Source organism: Enhydra lutris, unplaced genomic scaffold (genome assembly GCF_002288905.1).
Source record: "Enhydra lutris kenyoni isolate GAN:26980312 unplaced genomic scaffold, ASM228890v2 scaffoldscaffold25, whole genome shotgun sequence".
NCBI lineage: Eukaryota > Metazoa > Chordata > Mammalia > Carnivora > Mustelidae > Enhydra > Enhydra lutris.
In genome coordinates, this window is record NW_019154109.1 from 18,424,172 (window position 1) to 18,449,495 (window position 25,324).

The 25,324-nt window shown below is 33.6% G+C and overlaps 1 protein-coding gene across 1 annotated transcript in view; it reads right to left on the reverse strand.

The window, feature by feature from the left end:
* The window catches only part of LOC111151119 (usherin), a 680,307-nt gene that overhangs the window by 598,358 nt on the left and 56,625 nt on the right, over nucleotides 1-25,324 (reverse strand). The window contains exons 4-8 of the mRNA XM_022508904.1: nucleotides 13,787-13,850; nucleotides 11,545-11,839; nucleotides 10,364-10,548; nucleotides 9,429-9,650; nucleotides 8,202-8,295 (exon numbers count right to left, since the gene is read on the reverse strand). Of these exons, the coding sequence (XP_022364612.1) occupies nucleotides 8,202-8,295; nucleotides 9,429-9,650; nucleotides 10,364-10,548; nucleotides 11,545-11,839; nucleotides 13,787-13,850 (860 nt within the window). The remainder of the gene's footprint in view (nucleotides 1-8,201; nucleotides 8,296-9,428; nucleotides 9,651-10,363; nucleotides 10,549-11,544; nucleotides 11,840-13,786; nucleotides 13,851-25,324) is intronic.

Consider the following 25,324-nt stretch of genomic DNA (forward strand, 5'->3'; position numbering starts at 1 on the left):
ATGAGAGACTCTGGACTTCAGGAAACAAACTGAGGGTTAGAGAAGGGAGGGGGTGGGGAGATGGGGTAGCCAAGTGATAGGTTTTAAGGAGGGCACGTGACACGATGAGCACTGGGTGTTACATGCAACTAATAAATCATTGAACACTTCATCAAAAACTAATGATGTACTATATGTCAGATAATTGAACTTAATTTTAAAAAAAGAAATAATGTGTTGATATCCACAAAATAACTTCTTGAAATTTTGGTCAGGATTACACTGAAGCTATAGATAAAGGTAGGAAGACCAGACATCTTGACTATATTGAGTCTTCCTGTCTATGAACATGGAATAACTAGTACAAAGATTAAAAATAATAACATCACCGTGTGCCAGATAGGAAATGAAATTTGGGGCCTTGACTCACTAAACATACATCCAATAGAGATTCTATGATATGAACTATCTGAAGGCTAGTTACATAAAAAATTAATTCATTAGTATTTACAAGATTAGAGTATAAAACGAAATTCATTTAGAGTAACATCTTTCTGTGAGCAAACAAAAAACATTACTGGGAAAGCTTGATGTATAATGAAAATATGACTTAAGTTAGTCATGATGACTCATACTTTTGGACTTTAGTGCTCTAAAGGAACACACTTTCTAAAATAACAGGAAATATTCATTTACATAATAAGCATTGTAGAGTGTGATGTTGGCACCATTCAAATTATTGAATGGTAGGAAGGCCTTTTATATAAAATGTTTTAAGCTGGCTCTGCTATTTATAATACTAACAAAAATGCATATTGATAGCTTGATTGTAGTTAATTCATAAAAGCCATGATTAATGCTATAAAAGGGTCACAAATCAGAGCCAAAGAATAAGAGAAGTAGTCATGGTTACTAATAAATTGCTCTGTGAACACTTGGCCACCCTTGCAAGTAATGATGTCACAAAATGATGAAAGAATAGCTAAGTAGCCAACAAAGTACCAGTGCTTGGAGGAGGCACTGATGATTGCATCACTCTTAACCAAGAGTCCCTGAAAGATTAACATAACTATTAAAAGAAAATGAAAAATCATAAAGATGCAAGTTTCAACTGATAACACACTCCTCAAAGCTTGATTCTATCAACACGTGAATTCTTAGCCCAGGTAAAGAGAAGAGGAGGGGTAATGGGTATACTCTATGTAACCGTGTTAGATGACATAAATTTACATACCTAAGCTTCCAATCCCTAGGTTGTATTCTTTATCTAAGACCTGAAGCATACTTTTTTTTATAGTTACAATGGAATTCTTGAGCAGGTGAACCAGAGATACATTATTGCAATAAAGCTAATAGCATAAGTAGTTAGGAAATGATCTTAGAAACAAAAAAAATGTGAGGAGACTAGCAGTGGGGTAGGGGGGCATTTTAGAAATCTATGCACCAAAAGAATGCATGTTGAATAACTCCATGATATTAAATCTTAGAACATGCAAAGCCAATCTATAGTGACAGAAGGCAGACTGGTGGTTTCCCAGGAGTGAAGGTTGGGGAGGAGACACTGACTGCAGAGGAGAATAAGAAAATATTTGGAGAGACAAAAATATTCTGATCTTGAATATGGAGGTGACCACACAAGAGTATACATTTGCTAATACTCATCAAACTATATATTTTTAAATGGGTACATTTTATCATATGCAAATCATTTCAGGAAGGTTGCTTAAAAAGAACAATCACTAGTTGTGCCAGATGTTATCATGGTTCAAATTGAATAAAAGGTACAAAAAAATCTCTGTATTATGTCCACAACTGTATATGAATTTCAATTATCTCAAAATAAAAAAAATTCACTTAAATTTTAAAATACATGTATAAGTAAGAGTGATTATCTGTTATCCAAAAATTAACCATTGAAAGAGAATATGTGTTTCTTATCAAATGATTCACAGAGTTAAATGCCCTGTAATCCTGAATTCTCCTTTGAAACATTCAATTCTGCTTGAAAGTTACTGAACAGTATAATCTTTTGGGATTTGTTTTGCTCTAGATTAATCCTAAAATGGAACCAGTAAACTATTCACTGTTTCAGTCATTTCTACAGGAGAAATGTCACAAATACTCTAAAATTATTCCCTATTAATGAAATATGCAACTATCACTTATGGTATGTAACATACATTAAACTCAAATCCTTAAAACTGCCAGTACAACCACCAAAATATGTCAGAGTTCCATACAGTAGTGCTGAGGAGAATCGCTGAGCCTCTCCATGGTAGATGTTTCAGGTTTCACAAAATACAATGAAATATTTAAGAATAAAGTCAATTGGCTTGAAGTTTAACTCAAGATCAGAGAGGTCTTCAGTAATAGTTTTTCTTAAGAGGTTGCTTTGTTTGTTTTTAATTTTGTGACCAGACAAAGGAAATGGGATATACCAATGAAGTTATGAATTAGTCAATCTTGCTATTCCCAGAATAATTAATCATGAATTCTCACTACTAGTGAAAGTCTTAATCTATTAAGAGGATGAGGTATTAACATAAGTGAGGTCACCCAAATATAAAGCCATAGACAATAGTGTATATGGTAGCAAACCAAAGAATGATACTGCTCCAAAGAGGGTAATTGTTACCTTGAGTTAGGCTGATGGGGAAACATAAGCATAGTGTTGGATTATTTTCTGATTAATAGAAGCCAGAAATGCAGCAGAGGAGGAGGAACAGGAGGAGGAGGAAAAGGGAAAATTCTTTTTTTTTTTTTTTTTTTTTTTGGAAAAGGGAAAATTCTTTCCAGAAATTAAGTAACAAATTATTTAAACATTGTTCCCACCTGTGGACCACTGATTATGACATCAACTTTATAAAAAACTAAATGCTTTATATAAAAAATTCCCTGGAATGGTTCTATGTCAGAACTTGCTTCTGAATTTGCCATTGTACTCCTTTCTCCAACTTCATTCATTTTCACTTCCTCTAAAAACACTTTCTTATAGGACTGCCAATTGCCAAGAACTGGCATATTCTCAAGGCTTACGTTTTCATCTGTTTGCCAAATGGCTGTAATATGATTCACAGAAGCCCTGTTTATTGAGTAATATTATTAATGGCTAGCATAATACTGTGAAATTGAAGATACTCTTTTTTGGATTATGTCCAGATCTTTAAAAAGAACACTGATTCCAATAGGAAATGGATGGCTTATATTAAAACTTATTATTTTAAAAAAGTAGAACAATGTGAAAAGCATTTGAATAAATATATTTTGAAATTATTATAAGATACCTTTTTCAGATATGTAAGTCCCACATGTATTAAAATACTTTGAATGATAACAATAAGAGAATGGCATATTTTGAATGCCTTATAAAATCATTTCTCATTTTCAACACATTATTGAAAATATCATAGCACTGAGAAATCATTCAACAGTCTATTGAATTTTTCCCTTCAGCTACATTTGCCAAACTTTGCTAAGTGAATGATATATGTTGCTTTTTTTATTTATGGCTAAATTCATAAATTATCAAAATATGTCAAGGAAGAGAATAACAAAAAAAAGTCAACTTTTTACCTTTGTTTCCAAAAGACACATAATATCTAAATAAGAAGCATTAAAATGTATTCTCAACCTAAATTATAGTTAATTATTTCGCTAGTTCATAATCCAACAGTCACCACCTGAGACCAAGTCTGAAAATCCCAACTTGAATTCTGAAACCAATCATGAGCCAGGATTCATTTAATGGCTCTATTTTTAAGGGGAAGCATGAAATCATCCAAGAATCATAAAATATCAATCACTCAACTGTGAGCAATTAAAGAGAGAGAAAGGGGGAAAAATGGGATGGGATATCAAAAGGAAAAGGGAGACAGGGGTAGGGGTTGAAGGGATGAGAATTAACTAGTCTAAACAAAGCAAGAGAAGCTCAGGAAACAACATATCACATGAAAGCATTACCCAGTCTTTAATTTGCATATATTGTACAAATTCAGATCAAGGTGCCTCACTGAATTCATCCCCGAGTGTGTTTTAACTGAGCTCTTGGTGAGTTTGGGGAGGAGGAGTGAGGTTAATAAAAGATATTACTGATTGCAAGGAAAGAGAAGTGTCTATTTTAAAGAATCAAAAGGAGAAGATGTTAGGAAAAATAAAATAAAATGTCACTTTAACTGTAAAATCAAGAACAAATCAAACTGGCAAAAACTTAAATACACAATTCTGGCTGAATAAAGAGTGAATCAATCAAGTTCATCTAATTAATTTCCTTTCTGGGACAATATGATAAGCCATACAATCAAACACACTAAAATCAACGCTTTTTAAAAAGATTTTTTTTCTCATGATACTCTAATCAAACCAAATTCAAAGCCTATAGATGTTAGAAATCCAAAAATATGTAAAAGATTCCTTCGTTCAAAGCAATTATCAACCAGTGGTGAAGACTAAAAGTATAAATTAAAAGATCAACAATATAAAGCAATGATCTGGAGAATAAGTTCAAAGGAACATCTGAATTAGAACATGAAAGTTTTGGCTTGAGCACATAGAAAGAAAGAAAGCTGTAACGAAATCGAAGACTGAGTTGAAAGTGAGGGCCAGGACTACATCCTAAATGTGCTAGAGGAAGTCTGAATTGTAAATAATATTCTTGCTAACTATATGCACTAATGTTGTCACTGGAAACAAATTAGATCAGATTTAGAATCTCAGAAGATAGAAATGGAGTTTCTAAAATCTTGACAGTCGGTTTTTAAAAAACAAGATGTTCCATGATATCTTAAAACAAATGACAGAGAAAAGCGAAGTGACTAATTAAACACACATATGAGGCGAAGTTTAGGAGACAAGTAGGAATCTCTGACAGTGCTACATTGTGAGGTTAATAAAAGAAATCCCTGATTGCAAGGAAGGAGAAATATGCATCTTAAAGAATCAAAAGAAGAAGACACCAGAAAAAATATAATAATTGTTACTTTAAATTTAAAATCAAGAACCAATCAAGTTGGGAAAAAATTAAACACACAATTATGGCTGAATAAGAATGAATCAATCAAGTTCATCCAATTAATTAGTCCTTACACTGTAAAGAATTTTAAATATGTATATGACAAAATATGTCAATATTTTTTTTCATGGTTCTGATATATTTCTTTGTTTCTATTTGTATTAGTTTTGCTTATGAAGTCCCTAGCTTTAGGTTTAGAAATTTTAATCCTTATTTTAATAGATTTATAATTACTTTTATAGTTAAGTCTTTAAGTCACCTGGACTTCTATACATACGATGAAGTAGGGCTTTAACTTTTTTTTCCCCCAAATTGATATCAATTGCCTTAAATATCACTTGCCAAAGACTCCATACTATTTATTTTTTATCATTGATATGATTGTTACTGCTGCTATACTTGCTTTCATATCAGCTGTGACTGATGTTGATGCTGGCTATTTCTATCAGTGAATATCTCTCAATTTCTTTTCCATTTACTTCTTTTTCTTAAAGATGTAACTAAGTCTCTACTTCAACCATAAAACGTCCCCTGACCATCATCAGACAAACAAAAGTAACATACCTTCTGAATCATTTTACTAGATTTTCAAATAGATAAAGTTACTGATATCAGTAATGAATTCAACTTAACTGCTACAAATTCTGCATCAAAAGACTCTTCTGCTACATAGACATTTTGTATAAATACCCTTCAGATGCAGGATTCAAACCCTTATTTTTAGTGCCATTCTATCCAGACACCTTAAAAATTGTTTAATAGAACACAAAAACACTAATAAAACAAAAGTAAAAGTAAAGTCAAACCCCAAGGTTTAATCTTAGTTTTTACTTTTCCAATAGAGTTTATTTTTAAAAACATTTTCATCTTTTTAAAAATTTTTTTAATAAGAACACTTTATTTTATTTTTTAAAAGATTTTATTTTATTTGACAGTCAGAGATCACAAGTAGGCAGAGAAGCAGGCAGAAAGAGGAGGAAGGGAAGCAGGCTCCCCACTGAGCAGAGAGCCCGATGTGGGGCTCGATCCCAAGGCTCTGGGATCATGACCTGAGCTGAAGGCAGAGGCTTTAACCCACTGAGCCACCCAGGCACCCCGACATTTTCATCCTTTTGATGGCTTCTTTTTCTACCAAAAATTTCCTGAAATAATTGATATTTTGGGCTCATATCAATTTATTTTTATTCAAACCCAGAAGGTAGACCAAAATTAAGTTTAAAAAGTTATACTTATTGGTGCATGGTATAAGAGAATAGTCGAGTTTCATTCTTCTGTTTATAGCTGTCCAATAACCTAGCACCATTTATTGAAGAGACTGTCTCTTTTCCATTGGATATTTTTTCCTGCTTTGTCAAAAATTAGTTGACCATAGATATGAGGGTCCATAATCTGGACTCTATTCTGTTCCACTGATCTATGTGTCTGTTTTTGTGCTAGTACCATGCTGTCTTGGTGATCACAGCTTTGTAATATGGCTTAAAATCAGGCAACATGATGCCCCCAGCTTTGTTCTTCATTTTCAACATTTCCTTGGTGATTTGGGGTCTTTTCTCATTCCATACAAATTTTAGCATCGTTTATTCCAGCTCTTTGAAAAATGCCATTGTTATTTTGAAATGGATGGCACTGAAAGTATAGATTGCTCTGGGCAGCATAAACATTTTAACATTAATTCTTCTGATTCATGAGCATGGAATGTTTTTCCATCTTTTTGTGTCTTCTTCAATTTCTTTCATAAGTGCTCTATGGTTTCTAGAGTATAGATCCTTTACCTCTTTTGTTAGGTTTATTCCTAGGTATCTTATGGCTTTTGTTACTATTGTAAATGGGCAGTTTTCTTAAAGAATGAAACAAAACTGGGCCACTCTCTTACCTCATACACAAAGATAAACTCTAAATAGATGAAAGACCTTGATGTGAGACAGGAATCCATCAAAATCCTAGAGGAGAATATAGGCAGTAACCTCTTCAATATCATTCACAGCAACTTCTTTCAAGACACATCTCCAAAGGTAAGAGAAACAAAAGCAAAAATGAACTTTTGGGACTTCATCAAAATAAAAAGCTTCCTCACAGCAAAGGAAACAATCAATAAAACAAAGAGGCAATCCATGGAATGTTAGAAGATATTTGCAAATGAAGCTACAGATAAAGGGCTGGTATCCAAGACCTATAAAGAACTTCTCAAAGTCAACACCTAAATAACAAATAATCAAGTAGAAAAAATGGGCAGAAGACATGAACAGACACTTCTCCAAAAAAGACACACAAAAAAAAAATGGCTAACAGACACATGAAAAAGTGTTCAACATCATTAACTATCAGGGAAATTCAAATCAAAACCACAACTGAGATACCACCTTACACCAGTTAGAATAGAAAAAAATTGACAAGGCAAGAAACAAAAAATGTTGGAGAGGTTGTAGAGAAAGGGGAACCCTCTCACACTGTTGGTGGGAATGCAAGTTGGTATAGCCACTCTGGAAAATAGTGTGGAGTTTCCTCAAAAAGTTAAAAATAGAGCTACCCTATAACCCGGCAATTGCACTAAAGGGTATTTACCCCAAAGATACAGACGTAGTGAAAAGAAGGATCACATACACCCCAATGTTCATAGCAGCAATGTGGACAATAGCCAAACTGTGGAAGGAGCCAAGATGCCCTTCAACAGACAAATGGATAAAGAAGATGTGGTTCATACATACAATGGAATATTACTCATCCATCAGAAAGGATGAATACCCAACATTTTCATCACCATGGATGGAACTGGAGGAGATTATGCTAAGTGAAATAAGTCAAGCAGAGAAAGACAATTATCTTATTGTTTCACTTATTTGTGGAATACAAGGAACAGCGTGGAAGATATTAGGAGAAGGAAGGGAAAAATGAAGGGGGGTGGAAATCAGAGGATGAGATAACCATGAAAGACTATGGAATCCAGGAAGCAAACTGAGGGTTTTAGAGGGGAGGAGGTGGGAGGATGGGTTAGCCCAGTGATGGGTATTAAGGAGGGCGTGTATCGCATGGAGCACTGGGTGTTATAAGCAAGCAATGAATCATGGAATACTACATTAAAAAGTAATGATGTACTGTATAGTGACTAACGTACCATGATAACAATTTTTTTTAATTTATATTCACCATTTCTTCATCCCTCTCCCATTTCCACTTTTTTAAAAATATATATCCATGTATCAAACAGAGAACTCACGTGAAGTCCTTGGGTGAAGCTTTCTAGAGAGCAGAGGCATTGATAGGGCCGGCTTGTTGTGTCACACTTATCAGCATGACCATAGCACTGACATCTGTGAACAGGAACATCAGACAATTCCTAAGCCAACTCAACTATGAATATATTTAAGGACCTGTGAATATATCCACTGTGTGGATCCAACAAGGAAGTCAAGTATGTTAATCAACACAAAATTCAGTTTCTCTTTTATCATATAGATGTTCATGAAAGTTGTTGACTAATCCTAAAGTACTGGATAAAGTGTTATCAATATTCAAACCTTATTGTTCTGAGAAGGTAATTTTTAAGACTCCCTAGGAAAAGAATTGAGGGTTGTTTCCACCTACGACAGTACGTAGCAAACTTGCCAAGGCATTTACTGAAACTGTTAAAGACAGAATTGGAACTAGAAAGTTTAAAATAAACTGCAGGATGAAATTAACATATTTCAATTATTTGGGATTTTTTTCCCCCAAAGTTAGATGGTGAATATTTAATAGTATTATTATTTATCTTATAGTATTACTAAACAAACAATACTTATAGTTTGGTATTTTGGTCTGTTTCTAAAGATGTACTGTATTTACAGCGCATATCACTCTTCTAGCACAATTTGATTCTAAATATAACCTATATGTGCCATTTCCATACCAGTGAGTATCTCCAGTTATCCGTGTTTTGATATATTGTGAGCCATGTTCTCAAATATAATCAGATGTTTATAAATTATTTAGGGAATATTAGTTTTTCTTCCTAGGAAGACAAATATTCCCCAGAAACTTGTGAATTGTAAACTCAGAGAGATCAAACCCTGTACTTACAAAGTGGATGGTAATATAGTTGTAACTTGAAATCTAGCTCCTGCTCTCTGATTTCAAGAACACTTGAAAATTATATTCCAGAAAAAAACTAGCAAAATACTTGGTAAATTATTTCTAAGCCCGATTCAGGGTATCATACCTTCTAAACCCAATTTTAGCTTTTGAAAATCGATTCCATAACAGTGCGGTCTTACATACAGAAAAGAATTACATACATATCTTTCCAAAAAATCTTAGAGTAGGAAACCATTTCAAAATGTGAAGTTTGGAATCTGGCTTGATCGAAATCTTAATGTATTTTTAAATAAGTATGACAAAAATCTGGTTGAAAACAAAACTCATAGGGAAAAGGACCCTGCCACCAAAGTGTGGTAATTAACATTACCTCCCAGTGATGGTGATTTCATTGACTGCATAGTATCTGTGTCTGAGGCTGATAGGAGTCTCAGTTGTATAGTACTGTCCATGAAAATGAAGTCTTATTTGTGTGGCTTTTACAAACTCTTGAAGAGATGGGGTATTATAAAAGTCATTGTAGCCAGGTCGATGATTTGGTCCAGGTGATAGAATGCTAAATGTGATGTTACCATGGGAATATGGAGTAAAACTGTTGGTGAAAAAAATTTTAAGTCATTAAAAGCTATTCATATTTTTAACAAAACATCATAACTTTGAGACATTACTACACAATATTTGTAACAGCTTAAATTCTTCATTCTGGGAAACATACGTATCTCAGATATTTCATGTGCAAATATAATAGCATCACAGAAAAACATAGTAAAACATTTTCTAGAGGGCTTAATAAAATTCTATTAATATAGATAACTTGCTAAAACAATTGAAAAATCAGATTATAAAGTCCAAATGAGACTATAAACAAAAGATACTGTCAAGTCTTTTAAGAGAACTCAATTTTTTAATTAAGTTGATTTATTTATTTTAGAGAGAGAGAGAGCAAGGGAGCAGGGAGAGGAGCAAACAGCTAGGCAGAGGGAGTGGGAAAGAATCCCAAGCAGACTCCATGCTGAGTGCAGAGCCTGATATGGGGCTTGATCTTACAACCCTGAGATCATGACCTGAAGTGAAACCAAGAGTCAGTTGTTTAACAGACTAAGACACCCAGGCCCTCCCACGAGAATTTCAATGCAGTTTAAAACTCAAGTTGGGGGGACTCTTAAAAGAATCTGCCTCAAGAAGGTTAGTGGTAGAGAGAAATCTCTACCAGCCTAATGAGTTAGTCTACCTTTGCTTCTTATTAACACAGTAGTCTATTAAAATGAACTCCTTCAAATATAGTTATTTGTTAAATATTCATACGTGGAAAGCTGAAGACAGTTGACAGAATCAGGATTTTCCAATTTTCCATTATTTTCCATGCCAAAATCTCTGCAATTTCTAGCAAAAAATTGCCAGTCCTCCCAATCTAGGTTGTCCTCCTTCTTCCTTTGAATCCTTATTGCTGTTGGTTGTGGACTAAGGAATTGAATGATAATATAAAACACCTGAAAATGGATAAGTTAATCATAGTCTTTAAGTTTTAAATTTGACCCATCAGTATAAATCAAACCAGGGAATTGTTAGTTTCAAAAATAATAGCTTACTTCCTCATAATGACAATTATCAAATATTTATTGGACACCAGAGACTTCATAGCCTTATAGTAAAAGGAACACAATCTATAATTGCATATCCATCCTTTCCCAAGGATTCTATAAATTAAGTACAAATTAATATTAAGTTTGATAGAAAGACATGGAAAAAGAACCTTACTTACATGAGGTAATTGTTATATAAGTTCTTTTTAAGTAATTACTTAGAATAAGCACCTCATAAATATAAATAATAATAAATATAAATAAGTAAAAATAAATATAAAAATATAATAAAATATAAATAAAAAGAATTATTTTCAATATTTCATATGATTTCATAAGATATCTAAAAAGTAGGCCCTACATATTTTCTTTTAGATATTTTTATTTTATACATTATTATATACTACTTTAGTGAAGTAATGTTCAATTGCCTAATTCACCTTGTAATAGATTGAATTGCATCTCCAAATAGATACGTTCAAGAACTAACTCCTGGTACCTGTGAATGTGACCTTTGGAAATAGGGTATTTGCAGATGTAATTAACTTAAGGACCTGAAGATGAAATCATCCTGGATGAAGCCTGGGCCTTACAACAGAATAAGAAGAAAAAACTGACACACAGAGAGAAACAAGGAGGAAGGCCCGTGCAAATAGAGGCAGAGATGGGAGTTATGTGGCCATTACCCAAGGAACACCAGAAGTCACCAGAACCTGGAAGAAGCAAGGAAGGATTCTGCACTAGAGTCTCTGGAGGGAGAGTAGCCCTGCCGATACTTTCTTTTTGTACTTCTGATCTTCAGAACTGTGAGCGAATATATTTCTGTTGTTTTAAGCCATTAATTTAGTGATGACTGGTTGTGACCATTACAGGAAATTAATACACCCCATTATTTCAAATTACCTGATACTGTCCATTTTCCAAATCTATCGAAATAGTCACTCCTTGATGAAGCTGGGTAATATTTGTAAACACTTGTGAAACCCACGAAGTAACAATATCATTATCATTGACAAAAGAAAGAGGATGGGCTTCAGGATTGAGCCGTAACACCCTATCAGTGGTTGTGTCTTCTGCGTCATTGGGAATGCAGTACCGCTGTCCCAAAGGATGGACCCTAGGATGGCTGCCAGGGCAGCGGCAATGGGACTGGATATGCAATCTGAACAGATCTCCAGAAAAAACTTCCAGAATCTCCCTGTGGGTGTAAGAAGCAGACTGTAAGGACAAATAGTTCAGCAGTAATAGAACTTCCAAGGGTTGTTACAAATGAATATCACCATTTTAATGCTTTGATTACTACCCATTTAATTTTAATTATTTTCTAAACAGAACATAAGATCAAACTCATTCCTGGCCAAGCAAACATACTCATAAAAATGGATATTAGAAACAGTAAATTCTTAAGTGTTAACTTTTTACATTGAGAAGCATGGGTAAGTCCTTGTCTGATTATTGAGACATTTATTTAAATATCATAATATTTTATTGTGCCTATTTGTGATGGGAAAAAAAAAAAGTAACATTCATTTAGGTTGTTAAACTGACTTACCCCGAAAATGAATGATAATATATTGAAAATCCTAAGGGTTATAGATACTGTTTCCAATTCATCCATGGGAAAGTAATAAGAAAGCAAGTACCATTTTGTCTGCTGCTGTTTTAAGTAAAGGGACTGAGGCCAAGACCATTTGTCAGTGGTTTCCTGTGACTCATCAGTACAGATTTTGGCACCCTAAAGTGCTTCAATGGCTTTGGATCACCTGGCAGCTGCCAACAGTCAAAGAATAATGCCAATTCCAGGCAGACATATTTAATTTTTCCATTAAGGGCAATATAGCTGTTCTGGGTCAGAATTAGTTATTCTATTTATAGGCATTCTTTCCCATAATACCTTTCCAGACATCTTAGGTAGGCCAACACCAGTAACCCAGGTATAACTAGAGAGATGAGGCTTCTTCCTTCAGATTCCACTGGGGAGAATGGAATCAGGCATTTTCCCATTCACTAAATCACATGAAATCCTACCTTCTTCTTTAAATCTTATTGTTATTTTCCAATTGATACCAGGTTTTGAATGGGACCAAAAGTGACATCTTGGCTCCCAGGAAAAACTTTATTAGCCCCCCCAGACTATTGTAACACTGCTCTCCAGAATTTTAGACACAGGTGATTCAAAGGGTAGTGAGACTGCTGTCAGGAAATCTCCCTAATAATGTGTTCCAGGGTTACAGCACACTTTGTTCAGGTATCTCACGATTATATAGATTAGTAAAGAATGTTTATATTTCTAATGGACATACCACTGACCATAGAAGCACCTCGGGAGCAACACTTCTCAAACTGAAAAGAGCTACTCCTGTCATTTGGAAATTCACAACACTAATCTATATCTTCCTTTAAGAAATATGAATAAACATCATTCTTTTTGATCCTTAATAGAAATAAACAACATCAACGCATCTATACAACAATGTACTATCATATAATCAAATCATTACTTGGGAAAGAAACTTCAGAGGACATCTAAGCAGAATTTCACTTGAACTTTTCTGAAGAGAATGAAAATCTATGTTTCTTTAAGAATCCCTAGGAAAGATTTCCCACCTATTCTTAAGATGAAATACTTGATTAACACTAGTCCAAATGTATATAATTTTTGTTCACTGGAAATAGAAAAAAATATAAAAAATTACTCATTCTTTTTGTCTCTAAGTCTAATAGCTCAGTCTCTTGAGACTTTCCCATATATCAAAATAATCATTTTCATTTTTCTAAATTCTCAGTACTTATAAATTCAGCAAAGCAAGTTTAAAAGGCAGATAGAGCAGTTTCTTATGTATCAGAAACTACTTCATGTACCCCAAGTTCTATAATACAACTTATTTTAAAAATTCTAGTTTCTTTAGAGAAAATCCTTTGTAAAGAATTTCATCAATTTCATATTATAAGGAATTACCAATGGAGTAGCACTAGTGAATAACAATCATAGGCTAAGCCAAAGTAAACATTGTAAACATTAATTGGGTGATATTTGTCAAATGCTGTAAAGATGAAAATAATATAATCTTTTGCAACTCTTACTTAAGCAAATTCAGGAATTATTCTTATACCTGTTGAGTTCTACAACACCACATTCACTTACCTGTTTGTAAGCGCCACTTGGTAAAATCGAAAATCTTGCATTCTTCCAACAAACTGCTCTAATCCTGCAGAGGACATATAACATACATAATATAAAAAGTCACAGTTTTCCAAGCAGTGGCTGACAAACATTCAAGTGAAATTGCTTTAAAGCTATAAAATTTCCAATCATATTTATATCATAGCTTTTTCAGACTCCTAGAGACCAATATATGATTTGCCTATTCCACATAATAATTAATAGTCGTAATTATTTCCACAGACATTGCAGAATTTAAGTCAAAGTAAATATTTGCCCAGCTTATTTACTGGCCTAACCTGTGGGTCAAATAAAAAATTTTTTAGTATTTCTTTTAATTGAGGTACAGTTGACAAACAATGTTACATTACTTTCAAGGGTACAACATAATTCGACAACTCTATATGTTATACAGTATTCACCACAAGTGTAGCTCCCATCTGTCACCATAAAATGCATTACAATACCATTGATTCTATTCCCTATGCTGTACTTTTCATCCCTGTGACTTATTCATTCCATAACTCTCCAAATCAAATTTCTCTCTAGTTTATAAACCTATAAATCTATCATGTTATCAGTGCTAAATTTGATTGTCATCTACTTTCAACTGCAATTTCCAGAGCATTTGCATTGCCAAGAGAAAGACTCCCACCTGTTCTGTCATTCCCCCTGCTCTGTCTCCAAGCTCCAGAGTATCACTTTGGGTCATCTCCAAACTTAGATTAATGCCTGGTCTAGAAAATCTCCAGGAAATGAAGATAAATTGAAAAACTCCTACTCATAAATTCTGAGTTATTCACATATATCAATGGCATTCTAGCTCAGTCTCAAATTCCATTATCTCCTGAGAATTCTTCTAAGACAAGCCAGATTCAAAGCCCACTCTTCATTGAATTAGGTGAACTTTCAATGTGTAGGTAGATATCAACCTTAAACAGCTTAATATTATTTTATTGATTCATTTAGCAAATATTTATTTAGGATTTAATAACAGATAAGCCCAAGAGAGTGGGAACAGAAAAACCTAAGAAAACTAATACCTCTAAGGTTTTTTTCTTATGTCTATAATAATGAGAAAAATTTTATTAAAATGGCAATATCCTAGCTAGAGTTTGGATCATGGCAACACAAAAAGGGGGAAGTGGCACCTTCTTGTGCCAATTCAATAGTTAATTGGTTTTTAAATTAAATTTAGAGCAGTGGCCAACTTATCAAACGGTCATTTCCTCAAATGTGTTTGTTTTTAAGCTATACTCCTTTTATTTTTTGTCTTGATGATAGAGTTTTAAAGAATATTGGATCTATCCTTGCTGCAGCTTCTTGGTGGTGACATGGAAGAAACTAGGACAGGGTAAGGATATATCTGATGAATAAAACATACAGAGTAGAATTAGCACACTGAATAGTATGAGATGTTGATCTCAGAAGCAAGAGGATGAATGAGCAAAGAGGGTGACACTTGGCATAAAAAGAGTATGTGTCTGTGTAAATGTGTATGTGCATGTGTGTGTGTGTGTGTGTGTGTATATATACATATATATATTATATATATTTATGTTGAAGGATGTTTAAGAAAGTAACCAAGAATATTTATATATTCTTTCATAAGCATAGATATTTTCAATCAATGTACTTTCAAAAAATATATATCTATAGGCTTTTGCTCTCCACCCCTCTATCTCAGGCTTTCACACACCCTAAAACCTGAGGTCCAAAGGAAAAAGATGAACTATGCAGCCTCCTGCTCTAACTTTTCTGTAAGGAGAGTTGCCTTATTCTATCTGTCCAGAAACAGGCAGCTGAAACAAATGTAAACTAATTATTACTTAAAGCAGTGTTATGAAGACAAAACAAAAAATACTATAAAACTTTGTAGGAATTTTTAAGTTTCCAAAACAGTTTGCTTTAAAATGTATAATTTAAAATGTATAATTAAAAGAAATAAGAAAATGTGGTAAAATATCCATTGGTGAATTGGTCATCTAGAAACCTTGATAAATTGACCTGGATCCAAAATCTAAAGCTGAGCAAAGCAGGGAATGGCCTAAGGCAGGATAGGTCTTTCTTTGAGATGGGGGGAAGACGGGAAGAACAGGTATGAATACAGTTAAGTCATTGTGTGCTGTGCGTTTTGTCTGGGGAATAGGGAGGACAAACAAAGGAAATGAATTTTCACGGTATGAATTTTCTTTCTAAGGTAATTTCTTTCTGCCATGTTGTCTTCCTAAATGAAGGAAGCTGGATTTACCTCTTATTTCTTTACCTTCACCTGTTAAATATTTTATCTCAAATAACCCAGAAATTACAGATAATGAAAAATAGATAATCATTCGTAATTTTGAAAGGTCTAATACAACTGAAAGCAAAAATGATGAATGCTTTGATTTTGTCAAAGCCAGAATCATGACTAAATTGTCAAGGTGGTTATATTCTTTTATACATTAATCCATTCAACAAGTATTTATTGAGAACTTATTATGTGCCAGGCACTTTCATGGATTCCAAAGATTTAGCAGTTAATGAAATAGGCGCAAAACAAACAAAAAACTTCTTTTTATGGAGCTTGCATTCAAGCAGCTAGATGAACATAGTAAATGAGGAATTAATATAGTATCCTAGAACATGACAAATGCTATGAAAATTGGGAAAATTAGACCAGTTTGGAAAGCACAGACTGGACTTTTAATTTGGATGTTATGTTCAAGAGAGGTTTCATTGAGTGTATTGATTCAATGTGGTATTGACAGGGGAATGGGAATAAATCATGCATATATCTAGGGGCAAAATATTCCAGACAGAAGTCAATGAGTGCGCAGATCCCTAAGGCAATATGCTTGGCATGTGAGAAGAACTGCAAGGAGCTAGCTTCCTGGAGCAGAATAATAGATGGGAGGCTATTGGAACATAAGATCAGACAAGTAAATGCTGGGATAATGGGATTCCAATCATTAAAAGCCTTTCTAACCTATTGTAAAGACTTTGATTTTTATTCCGAATGAAATAGGAAATCACTCAAGGGTTTACAGTAGAGGAGTGACATGATCTCAGGTTTATTCAAAAGTGTTGAGAATAGAAGTAGTGAGAAGTAAAAGTAGTGAGACAAGTGAAGCTATTACAGTAATCCAAGTAAAAAATAATTGTACTCAGGTCAAGGTGTAGAAGTGGAGGTGTACATTTCAATGTTGATAACTTAGAATTCACTTCCTATATTTTAATAATAGTTAAAGGGAAGCTCTGCTACAGAGGGATAATGAAATATATTTTATCATCTATAAAATATAAGGACTTGTTTTATTATCTTTAAAAATCATTTTAGTTTTAATTTTCGGAGTCTGAACATAGAACAAACACATCCTCTATTGCAGAAATTCATATTTGAAGAAATTTTCAAAACAAAAAAGTTAGAAAAAGTTCTCTAAAGACCTAGCACTAATGTAAATCATCCATTCCATATAAGAGACTAATGATTTTGATTTATGGGGAATATATCATAAAATGTTTTAAGGATGCAGTCATAAAAATGGATTTTACTCATTTTTTGCTAGTTGCTAATTTGTTAACAATAGACAATCATTGGAATAACTATTATATAAAAAGATTCTTCTTTGAAAAAATATTCATATGCAAAAATAGGTCTAAGTAATATAAATAGACCAAAGAAATAGGTATGACTCATGCCAGAAATCTCTCATAGTTGTCTATTCAGAAAACAGATAATGACTGGAAAAAATTCATATATCCCCATTACAACAGGTAGCACAGCAAAATTAGTTAAATGAGAAAACTGTGAGTAAATAATCTAATGTATAAATCTAGGTAAACATAGGTTTTCAAAAATCCTAAAATAAATGTCAAACAAATGGGAAAGGAAGAAATAAAACTGCCTCTATTCATGGATAACATGAGTGTCTACTTAGAGAATCCCAGTGAATCTACATAAAAGCTACAAAGAAGTAAAAAGAGAATTTAACAATTGTACATGACACAAGTTAAATATATAAAAATCAATTCAATTCTTACATATTAGTGATGAAACACTGAAAATAAGTTTTTTAAAGTACCATTTATATTAGCCACAAAACATGAAAACATGAAGTTATAAATTAAAACATGGCAGTGTATACAGGAAAAAATGCAAGACAATGATGAAAGAAATCACAGAATATCATTAGGCAGAGTGAGAATAACTGACAATTCTCTCTGCCATAAAATCAATGAACACACTACCAAAGAGTGCCAGATAAACGTCTCTGGAAATCTGTACATTAACCAAAGTTTTGGACAAATCTGGGAGGCTTTTTTTCTTTTTTAAATGTCTGAGTATCAGTAAGAATAACATGCTTCAGTGGCATTTTAACTTTCTCTATCCCCATCCTCCTCTCTGCCATTCAGTGGTAACCTTGAAAATAAACTTTCATAATAACAGTGAAAAGCAACAGTTAGCCACCATAGGAGAAATCAGAATGAGACTAGAGTTCTTACAAAACCTCAAACTCAGGAAACTGTCACTATTTAATCTGTCTAGCTATATCTTAGAAAAACCCATGAGCAAGACCTGAACATAATCAGAGCTTATCCAGTGGAAAGTGTTTTCTTTAGGGATGTTTGTGGAAAACAATCAGTGACAACTGTTTAACATTGCAGTTGCCTGAGGCAGGTATAATAGATGGGGAAACAATGAACAAATCAAAAAGGTTAAATAGAAGAGCTGAAGTATGAAATGTTCATAGGGGGCTTTACAAAGCTCTTAAATATTACTGGAAATCTAGAAGCCCATGGACATGCAAAGGGCTATGTGCATGCACAAGAGAGACCTGAAAAGGATCTAAACTCTCACCTCTGCTTGACTTTCCAGTTCTGCACAAGCAGAGAGTGTTAACTAAAGAAGACAGCTTATTAAAGAAGACAGCTTACCCACTTATATGTTGGAGTCACACCACAACACAAATATAGAGCTTTCAGCAAATAATGAAAAACTTACTTATTCTAGAAATTTAAGAAATTCTCTCTTTAATTACTTAGTTGAGCACTAAGTTAATTGTACAGAGATTTCAGTACCACATGTGACAACAATACAGACTTTACATAATTCATTCAGTAAAGTCACTACAATATTAGAATAATTGGATCCCAGAAGAAAAAGAAGGCAGGGGTGGGGGTTGCAAAAAGCATATTGGAGTAAATTACAGTGGAGAGCTTCCCTACTTTGGGGAAGGAAACAGGCATCAAAATCCCAAAAAGCACAGAGAACCTCCCTCAAAATCAAGAAAAATAGGTCAACACCCTGTCATCTAATATTAAAACTTACAAGTCTCAGAGACAAAGAGAAAATCCTGAAAGCAGCTCAGGACAAGAGGTCTGTAACATATAATAGCAGAAATATTAGATTGGGAACAGACCTATCCACAGAATCCTGACAGGCCAGAAAGGACTGGCATGATATATTCATAGCACTGAGCAAGAAAAAATATGCAGCCAGGAATACTATATCCACCTAGGCTATCACTGAAAATGAATGAGAAATAAAAAGTTTCAAAGACACACAAAAACTAAAAGAATTTGCAAACACCAAACCAGCATTACAGGAAATATTCAAAGGGGTACTCTAAATAAAGAAAGGGCCTAAAAGTAACAGACCAGAAAGAACAGTGACAGTCACCTCACAGGCAATACAATGGCACTAAATTCATATCTTTCAATAGTTACCCTTTCAATAGTTACCCTGAATGTTAATGGGCTAAATGCCCCAATCAAAAGACATAGGGTGTCATATTGGATTAAAAACAAACAAACAAACAAGCAAGCACAAAACAGACAGGACTCTTCAATATGTTGTCTACAAGAGACTCATTTTAGACCCAAAGACACCTCCAGATTGAAAGTGAGAGTGTCGAAAAACTTCTACCATGTTAATGGACATCAAAAGAAATCTGGGATGGCAATCCTTATATCAGATAAATTAGATTTTAAGCCAAAGACTATAATAAGAGATGAAGAAGGACACTATATCATATTTAAAGGGTCTGTCCAACAAGAAGATCTAGCAATTTTAAATATCTATGCCCCTAACATGGAAGCAGCCAACTATATAAACCAATTAATAACAAAATCAAAGAAACACATCAACAATAATACGATAATAGGAGAGGATTTTAATACCACCCTCACTGAAATGGACAGGTCATCTAAGCAAAAGATCAACAAGGAAATAAAGGCTTTAAATGACACATTGGACCAGATGAACATCACAGATATATTCAAAACATTCCATCCAAAAGCAACAGAATACACATTCTTCTCTAGTGCACATGAAATAGTCTCAGAATAGATCACAGCCTGAGTCACAAATTGAGTCTCAACTAGTACCACAAGATTGGGATCATTCCCTGCACATTTTCAGACCACAATGCTCTGAAGCTAGAACTCAATTACAAGAGGAAATTTGGGAAAGAACCCAAATACACTGAGGCTAAAGAGCATCCTACTAAAGAATGAATGGGTCAACCAGGAAATTAAAGAAGAACTGAAAAAATTCATGGAAACAAATGATAATGAAAACACAACTATTCAAAATCTTTGGAACACAGCAAAGATGGTCCTGAGAGGAAAGAATATAGCAAGAAACAACTGTATTCTCAAGAAACAAGAATGTCTCCAATACACAACCTGACACTATACCAAAAGGAGCTGGAGAAAGAATAACAAAGAAAGCCTAAACCCAGCAGGAAAAGAGAAATAATCAAGATCAGAGTAGAAATAAATGAAATAGAAACCAAAAGAACAATAGAACAGATCAAGGACACTAGGAGATTGTTCTTTGAAAGAATTAATAAGATTGATAAGCCCCTGGCCAGAGTTATCAAAAAGAAAAGAGGAAGGACCCAAATTAATAAAATCATGAATGAAAGAGGAGAAATCACAACCAACACCAAAGAAATACAAACAATTATAAGAACATATATTGAGCATTATATGCCAGCGAATTAGATAATCTGGAAGAAATGGATACATTCCTGGAGACATATAAACTACCAAAATGGAACTAGGAAGAAATAGAAAACCTGAACAGACCTATAACCAGTAAGGAACTTGAAGCGGTCATCAAAAGTCTCCCAATAAACAAGATCCCAGGACCAGATGGCTTCCCAGGGGAATTCTACCAAACGTTTAAAGAAGAATTAATACTTATTCCCCTGAAACTGTTCCAAAAAATAGAAAACTTCCAAACTTATTTGATGAGGCCAGCATTACCTTGATCCCAAAACCAGACAAAGACCCCATCAAAAAGGAGAATTACAGACTAATACCCCTGATGAACATGGATGCAAAAATACTCAGCAAAATACTAGCCCATAGGACTCAACAGTACATTAAAAAGATTATTCACCCCAACCAAGTGGGATTTATTCCTGGGCTTCAAGTTTGGTTCAACAACTGCAAATAAATGTGATACAATACATTAATAAAAGAAAGAATAAGAACCATAAGATACTTTCAATAGATGCAGAAAAACTAAATGACAAAATACAGCATCCTTTCTTGAGCAGAACTCTTCCCAGTGTAGGGATAGAGGATACATACCTCAATATCATAAAACCCATCTATGAGAAGCCCACAGCAAATATCATTCTCAATGGAGGAAAACTAAGAGCTTTTCTCCTCAGATCAGGAACATGGTTGGGATGTCCACTATCACCACTGATATTCAACATAGTAGAAGTCCTAGCCTCAGCAATCAGACAACAAAAAGAAATAAAAGACTTCTGAATCAGCAAAGAAGAAGTCAAACTCTCACTCTTTGCAGATGATATGATACTTTATGTGGAAAACCTGAAAGACTCCACTCCAAAATTGCTAGAATTCATACAGGAATTTAGTAAAGTGTCAGGATATAAAATCAATGCACAGAAAGCAGTTGCATTTCTATACACCAAAAACAAGACAGAAGAAAGAGAAATTAAGAAGTTGATCCCATTTACAAATGCACCAAAAACCATAAGATACCTAGGAATAAATCTAACCAAAGAGGCAAAGAATCTGTATTCAGAAAACTATAGAATACTCATGAAAGAAATTGAGGAAGACACAAAGAAATGGAAAAATGTTCCATGCTCATAGATTGGAAGAACAAATATTGTGAAAGTATCTATGCCACCTAGAGCAACTACACATTCAAAGCAATCCCTATCAAAATATCATCAACTTTTGTAAAAGAAATGGAACAAATAATCCTAAAATTTATATGGAACCAGAAAAGCCCCCAAATAGCCAAGGAATGTTGAAAAAGAAAACCAAAGCTAAGAGGATGACAATTCCAGACTTCAAGCTCATTACGCAGCTGTGATCATCAAGACAGTATGGTACTGGCACAAAAACAGACACATAGATGAATGGAACAGAATAGAGAGCCCAGAAATGGATCCTCAACTCTACGGTCAACTAATCTTTGACAAAGCAGGAAAGAATGTCCCGTGGAAAAAAGACAGCCTCTTCAACAAATGGTGTTGGGAAAATTGGACAGCCACATGCATAAGAATGAAAGAATGAAACTGGACCATTTCCTTACACCACACACAAAATTAGACTTCAAATGGATAAAAGACTTCAATGTGAGACAGGAATCCTTCAAAATCCATGAGGACAACACAGATGGCAGCTTCTTTGACCTCAGCTGCAGCACCTTCTTCCTGGAAACATCGCCAAAGGCAAAGTGACATTTCAACTACCATTATGATACTTACCTTAAATGTAAATGGTATTTGCTATCTCCCAGAAAAGTAGATATTGGGAGAATGAGAGCAAAAAATACAATTATGATCCAACTATGTGCTTTCTTTGAGGGATAAACTCAAAGAAACAAAAAGGTTGAAAGTTAAAAGGTAGAAGAAAGATATGCCACATAAACCATAACCAAATACATTCTCAATATTGGGTCAGGAAAAGAATCACACACTGGGTCAGGAAAAGAATCACACACACACAAAAACTAGAAAATAATTTAAGACAAATGAAAATAAGCACACAACATATCACACTTCATCAGTTTCAGGTAAAGTGATGCTTAAAGAGAAATATAGCTGGAAATACCTATATTAAAGAAGAAAGAAATCAAATCAATGACCTAATATTCTACTTTAAGAAACTGGGCAGGGGGGGCAAGGGGAGAGGAAACTCCACTCAAAGTAAGTAGAAAGAAGGAAATTATAAAGATTAGAGTAGACATAAATGAAATAGAAAATAGAAAAACAATAGGGAAAGCCAACAAATTAAAAGTTTATTCTATAAAATGCTTAGTATATCTGACAAACATTTAGCTAGATTGACCAAGAAAAAAAGGAGAGGAAGAGTCAAATTACTAAAATGAGAAATGAAAGAAGGAACATTACAACTGACCTCACAGACATGAAAGATTATAAGGTAATCCTATAAACAACTGTCGTAACAATTAGATAACCTAGATAAAATGAACAAATTCCTACAAAGGTACAAACTATGGAAACTGATTCAAGAAGAAGTAACAATCTGAGTAGAGTTTTAATAAGCAAAAGGAATAAATTAGTAATAAAAAAAATTACACACAAAGAAAATCCAGGATCAGATGCCTTAACTGGTTAATTCTTCGAAACATTTAAAGGAGAAATAACACCAATCCCTTACAAGCTCTCCCAAAAAAGAGAATATGAAGAAACACTCCTCCAATCATTCACAGAGTGAGCTGACTCTATGATGTCATCTTATTCTGATACCGAAACCAATAAAGATATCACAAGAAAAGAAAGTTACAGATCAATATGTTTTATACACATAGAGGCAAAATCTTCAACAGAATACTTGTAAACCAAATCCAGCACCATAAATAAAATATATATATACCATATAGACAGTAATACAGAGGCACCTGAGTGGCTCAGTTGTTAAGCAGCTGTCTCTGACTCATGTCATGATCCCAGGGTCCTGGGATTGAGCCCCACATCAGGCTCTCTGCTCCACTGTTTTTCCCTCTCCACTGTTTTTCCCTCTCCCACTCCCCCTGCTTATGTTCCCTCTCTTGATGTCTTTCTCTCTCTCTCTGTCAAATAAATAAATAAAAACTTTTTTTAAGTGTAATATAAACCATAAGAAAGAAATATATACCATAAGAAAGTGAGATTTACCCCAGATATATAAGGCTGGTTCAACATGTGAATATTAAATAATGAAAAGTATTGATAGAATAAAAGACAAAAACCAAATGATCATCTCCATAGATGCAGGAAAGGCATTTACCAAATTCCAATACTATTTCATTAAATTTTTCAGTAATCTCTAGAACAACACTACTTTGTCATGAAAACAAACTATGAAAGAAGGGAACTTCCTAAATCTGATAAAGGGCTCTTCTAAAAATCTACAGCTAAATTTACATTTAATGGTGAGAAACTAAATTCTTTCCCCCTACAATCAGGAACAAGACAGAGTCTACTTTTGCCACTTCCATTCAACATTGTTCTGGACATATTAGCCAGGGTAATTAAGTGAGGAAATAATATTTTCCAGATTGGAAAGGAAGAAGTAAAACAAATGTACACCAGGAGAGATTACAATTATACAATTTTATAAATTATAAAAAGAAATAAAAATCTAACTGTTAACTTGGGAACAAAGAAATAATACACACTTTTATTCATAAAATGAAATATTAACAATGTAACTAAAATGAATGAACCATATGTCAATAATTCTTAGAAACAATTTTTGTGCAAAAACCAAGTTGAAAATACACTAAGAAGCCATTCATACACATTTTGAAAGAGAGTGAAGATAATAGCCAATATTATATTACTTAAGGATACATACATATTAGGCTGAACCATTTGAAATAGCTAATAGGTAGCCATTTTTTACATACAAAAATGGCAATTCTATATGCTTCAACCTCATAATAAAAGCATAAAACATACATGAGAATGATAAATGTAAATACAGGATAGGAAAAGGAATTTTTAAAGATCTTTAAAAATTATTTAAATATATTTTGAATTTTCAATGCTATAAATGTCCATTGCCTGGAAAAATCACTGATGTAAAGAAAGCAGGACATTTCTAAGTTATTTTAGAAAGTTAGATGCTACTATAAATGCCAAAGTCAAATAAATGGTAATAACAACAGGTTAAGATATTAAGACTAGATCTGTCCCTTGTGAACCAAAAATTTTAGAATTAGAACTAGAAGTATAATAATTAAGATAGATGGCTTTAAATAGAGATATCTACCCATAGGTTAAAAGAATAAAGATAACTACTGCATTCATTTTTAGAAATAATATCTAGTATGATATAAAACTAAGAATCTTCATTTTTGAAAATAATAAATCTTAAAGACTGAGCATTTAACAACACCATTAATAGATTTGCATATGTAAAAAACAAACTCTCGGTGTAGTAAGAAAAAAAAAAAGTCTATGTCCTTTCAGCAAATACTTAGGTAATGGCCTTTCATCATTCATATCAAGAATTCAGATAGAAAATAAAGGTATG